We start from the raw sequence: 5584 nt of genomic DNA, 5'->3' as shown, positions 1-5584 counted from the left end.
CGCAACCAACGATGGGCCTTGGATCACGAGAGGAGGGAATTGCACCTGAAGCTGTCGCCTGGAGCAGTCACATCGAGGCAGCTTCGGACTCCTGACCCCGCGGGTGGTTGTAGTGACCTGGATTGCAGCCTCCACGTCAAATGACCATCTGAGCGGCATTCGAACGTTTGGCGCCACCGAGATATATTAAATGATGCCTGGTGCCATATACACAAACAGAAAATTCTATTTCATTATCTATCGTAAATTCTATTTCATTTCCATTTATCTGTCCACGATCTAGGTGCAAAATTCTGATTTACAGTATATCATATCGTATTTAAAATGTCCAGTGCGCATCCCCTAATTCTAATTCTAAGTACCAACAATCCCCACACTCACGTAAGTAGCCAGCGCTAGTTTCCCACAGGGGATTCTGCAGCCTACCTTTGTTTAGAAAGCGCCGCTCTGGACTCTGTTGATTGTCGCAAACCGGTTGTTAGTAAAAACAAAAACCCCACTGTGAATCGGCCCACCTCAACCTCCGGTCGCCTAAGTTAAGTACAAGTGAGGATTTTTAGGATTCAGTAATCAAAAAGTTTAGGCTGGATACCTTGTTGTCATTCATGATTTTTATGGTAACGTGAACGGTTTTTTTTATTGCTTCGTGTTTTATCATGTCTTTTTAAATAAAGCGTATGTTTTAAATGTCTGTTTCTTATTTTATGACTTAGGAATATCCATCCTATCCACCATAGTTTAAATAATAATCTAACGTACTAAAGTTAAATAAAGTAGTTGGCATAACTTCTTGCCCCAGTTAATGAGTGATGCTCGCGCTACCACAGGTCACCCTTTGAGAAAACTACCTCGTTGTAATTACGTACAAGCTGGGCGCCCTTTTTAGTGAGGCGCTACACCACCACCAGCTTGGCGAAAAGTGGCAAGTCTTTGTGGTATAACGCGAGTAACGCCGATGGTAACAGGTGTCCATCTGCATGACGCAATCGCTCCTAAGCCGTAACTACTTGGGAAATTATGATATGACGACTGCGGGTATGATCTTGGGGGAAGTATTAGCCCGCGGCTGCTCAAACATTCTCATTGAGATTGAGATCTTGCGATTTGGGTGGGTGTGGTACAGGGCAATCTCTGGGTATTGCCGAAATCACACCTTCACGACACTGTTCGTGTAGATGGGGCTGTTATCCTGGACGAGGTAAAACGGCTCCGACTCGGTTAACACTATGGCCCTCACCGATGGTAGAAACATCTCGTCCAGGATTTCCATGTAGGCATACCCCGAAGTCTGCCGGGCTCGACATCCTTCAACTCCCCGACACCACTTCTATGCAACCACTCAAACTGCACAGCGATTTCTGCCGGTCTGCGTGCTGTTGCCAGCAGAACAAAACGGGTTTGTATACCTTACATGGATTTGGATTGTTAAAAATTAATAATGATGTAAATAAAATAAAAAAAGAAAACTCACGGTAATGGGACATGGCAACTAACTACCGGCCACGCCCCCTTCTCAAACTCTGTGAGGAGTGTTGCCACTGATTACCAAAGGGTTTTCATTATCTCAAGATATTCATGCAGTTTCATGCAAGTTTCCTATTTTTTTTATTTTCATATAGCACATTGCTTTATAGATCTGAATGACATTTACTTGATCATCTTCCTCCTCCTTTCATCTAGGGTGCCCACTTCTGGCCTTGTCTCTGGTGGATCCAGTTGCTTGGTGTAGCTGGATCCATAGCGACACGGTTGGCTTCGAAAGACCTTACTTTGATATTTCGGCTCTTGATAGTCCCTCAGATTAAAGCGTAATTATGAAGCTATAAATGGTGTAGGAACTCTTCATTGCTAATTTTGGCATGATACGAGGCCCTAGCCATATCAACTCCGAAACACTATTCAAACACATTATGAAGCTTCATCTGTTCCGAGCTTCGAAAGTAACAAGTACCAACCTTTCCGATTCAACTCCTAGCGATCGCTTCGGTTTCATCTACTCCTTAATAAAGATACTTTTTTAGCGAGTGTACTTCAACTGTTTTCTGAAATGGACTTTTAAACCTTATTTTCAATTTCATATTATTTCCCACGCAGAGATTAACATCTGAAGGAACACGTTTGAACAATTTATTTAATTAAATATTTATTCACATAGTGTCACCAGTCTACTTATATCATGTTCAGATAAACAGAAATGTAGTGTGATATTACCATTTTGAGAAGGCTTATGCATTATCATTGCTCCGTAAAATAAAGAAAAAGAAGAGAGATAGGAAGAGAGAGGGCTGAATATTGTAGAATATAATGCGAGAGTATAAACTGGTTGACAAATACATAGAAACAGAGCGATATAAGTAGGTGGAGAGATAAAGAAATGGAAAATGTAAGAAGTAAGTAAGGAATCTCTCTCATAATGGTTCCTGCAACTTGACGGGAAGGATTATTCGCCGGCATGTTCTTCCTTCTCGCATATGACGTGCAAGGCTTGTTCGCAGGGTTCTCTCCTGAAGAATATGTGGTAGACAATATGCATCAGCAGGCATCCCTCGCCCTTGGTGCCTTCGGCCAGGACTTCTGCAGGATCCTCGCCCGGGAAGGTCATCCTGGCCAGGGCGCCGTCGCGGAGGAAATACTCGCCGTGGAAGGGGGAGTCCTGCACCCAGAAGCGGTTAACCTCGAGTTCTGCGAGGAAGGTTTATATGAAACAGAAGTTTACAAATGTAATTGCATTGGTATTTTATGCTAGCTTTTACTCCAGTTAGGATAATCAGCTCGAGTTTGAGGACCACAATACTAGAATGAGGGACTTGTGCACATGTGGCAACTGGAATAACATCGAAATATCAGATTTTATGTTTTGCTTGTATTTATGACAAGCAGAATTAACGTCATTTTCAAGCACATTCCAAAGGCTTTACGGGACTATAAACTATTTACATTCTTCTTCCAGTTGCCACGCCATAATGATGAGTCCCGGAATATATTTTTTCTCAGACCCATTCCCTTGTCTGTCGGTCACAAATCAGAGAAATACATATAGTGATGATCCGTTAATTGCTAGCAATTGCTCTTATAATGTCAGAAAACTTTACCAAAGCAATTAAGTCCCAGTGTCTCTAAACAGTTCGTCAATTGTAAGTGCCAATGTTAGCCCACTTTGCGAGCAACGAGCCACTGCCAACCAGAGAATATCGCCTCAGCCAGTTACAAGACATACCAGAATGACCAGGTTACCCGTCTCGCCCTCTGGTCGTACCTGCGTCTCGGAGGAAGATGAAGAGCTCCTTGACGAAGTTGTTGTCTCTCAGCCGCACCATGTCGCCGGAGATCTCACGGCATAGGCTTCTCATCTGCGCCCACGATCCCGCCACGGCTGTCACGGGCAGCACGCACCGCCCCGCTACACTCGAGAACGGCGCGCCACACTCAGCCGTCACTAATAGGAGGGTTTTAGGAATATACTTGTAAGGTACGTATTCGCAGTTCGTGTGACTGTAAGACGGAGTGTGTTTGCAACATATAAATAATGTGATGATGATCTATACTGATTTTTAAAGATAAATCATCGATAAGAAAAGTAGATAAATGATCCTATCTTACCTAAAAAAAAGACGTACATTTACATATGTACTATACACACGCAGGTACGAAAGCACCAACGCACACACACACACACACACACACACACACACACACACACACACACACACACACACAAACATACACACACATATACATACACATACACATACACACACATACATACACACACACACACAAGCAAACAAACAAACACACACACACATACACACAAACACACACAGACACAAACACGCACACACATATACATACACATACACATACACATACACACACATACATACACACACACACAAACAATCAAACAAACAAACAAACACACACACACACATACACACAAACACACACAGACACAAACACGCACACACGCAGACACACACACACACATATATATACATATATATGTATATATATATATATCGAAACGTTACGATTTTGTCTAATTTCTTATTGTCACCGTTTTTCTTTTCATATATATATATATATATATATATATACACATCTGTATATACAATTAGACTAAATGCACTTTGTATTTGTAATATCCCTTCTGTTTTTCTTTCTTTCTTTACATAATATTAAGAGGAATGAGAGAAATGAATATGCTACCTGGCATTCAGTATATGTGCTGACGTGTGTAAGTATCTGTACGTTTTAATGCTCAACCGGACGTCCCATGTGACAAAATACTTAGGAAAAACTAATACGAGATACAGTTGCTTTCGAGGTTCCCAGGGTCTTCATACAGACGAGTAACAGCTATACATACTTACACACACACACACACACACACACACACACACACACACACACACACACACACACACACACACACAAGCACACACAGACACACACACACGCAGGGATGGGTATAGTAAGATAAAGAGAGTGAAACTCAACTGATACAAACATATGACGCAAAAGTCACGTACTATGCGAGTAAACAACGCCGCCGCATGTGTCACTCGCTCCTTCTGTAAAATAAAATAATGGTGATGAGGAATTGTGTAATTTTAACTGTATAATTTTTTTTAAAAATCAAATTAAGATCACACATTTTTCATCTGAATAGTCCCTGCCTTTATTAGATTCTCTTCACTATCATTACTATCATAGTTGTTGCTGTTGTTATCATAATCATTTTTAAGATTATAAACAACGTGTATTACTACTCCAACTTGTTATTTTAACTATTTGTTACTATTATCCCCTTTTATCATAAATTTCTAGTATCATTATCATTATCAGTAATGTAATTATAAATAAGGATTTTTCCAGTCACGGCAAATTGTACTCTACTCTAAACAACCATTAAGAACGGTCTTTCTGTTCTATCTTACGAATGCGTTGGAATACATTATTTATAACAATAATTATACTAACAACAGAAATGTAGCAGGAACGATAATGATAACGGAAGTTATACACGTAAAGATAATAATAATGATATTGATAATGATAATAATGATAGTAATAATAACAATACTACTATGAATTGTCGTATTGATAATAATAACAACAATGATACTGATAATAATAATGATGATAATAACAACAATGATACCATTAATAATAATCTTAATGATAATAATAATGATTATGATAATAATTATAATAATAATTATAATTATAATGATAATAATAATAATGATAATAATAATAATAATAATAATAATAATAATAATAATAATAATAATAATGATAATAATAATAATAATAATAATAATAATAACAACAACAACAACAATAATGATAATCATGAAAATAATAAAATAGATAATGAATAAATTGATAACACAATAATAATGATAATGATTATAATAGTAATGATAACGAATATAATAGTAATGATAATGATAATAACAATAGTTTTGATAATAATGTTAATGATAATAATGTTCGAAATAATAGTAATAGTAATCATAACAACTACCATCATGTCAAGATAATAATGATGTTATCATGGGAATGATGGTATTAATGA

At 38.3% G+C, this 5584-nt stretch overlaps 1 protein-coding gene across 1 annotated transcript in view; it reads right to left on the bottom strand.

Annotated features, from left to right (window-relative positions):
* Positions 1-2130: 2130 nt before the first annotated feature.
* The window catches only part of LOC125025924, a 5389-nt gene continuing 1935 nt past the window's right edge, over positions 2131-5584 (bottom strand). Inside the window, exons 2-4 of the mRNA XM_047614261.1 lie at positions 4533-4574; positions 3257-3436; positions 2131-2682 (exon numbers count right to left, since the gene is read on the bottom strand). Of these exons, the coding sequence (XP_047470217.1) occupies positions 2441-2682; positions 3257-3436; positions 4533-4574 (464 nt within the window). The 3' untranslated portion in view covers positions 2131-2440. The remainder of the gene's footprint in view (positions 2683-3256; positions 3437-4532; positions 4575-5584) is intronic.

This window comes from Penaeus chinensis, chromosome 5 (genome assembly GCF_019202785.1).
Source record: "Penaeus chinensis breed Huanghai No. 1 chromosome 5, ASM1920278v2, whole genome shotgun sequence".
Taxonomy (NCBI): domain Eukaryota; kingdom Metazoa; phylum Arthropoda; class Malacostraca; order Decapoda; family Penaeidae; genus Penaeus; species Penaeus chinensis.
This window is presented reverse-complemented; position numbering and strand designations above follow the sequence as displayed.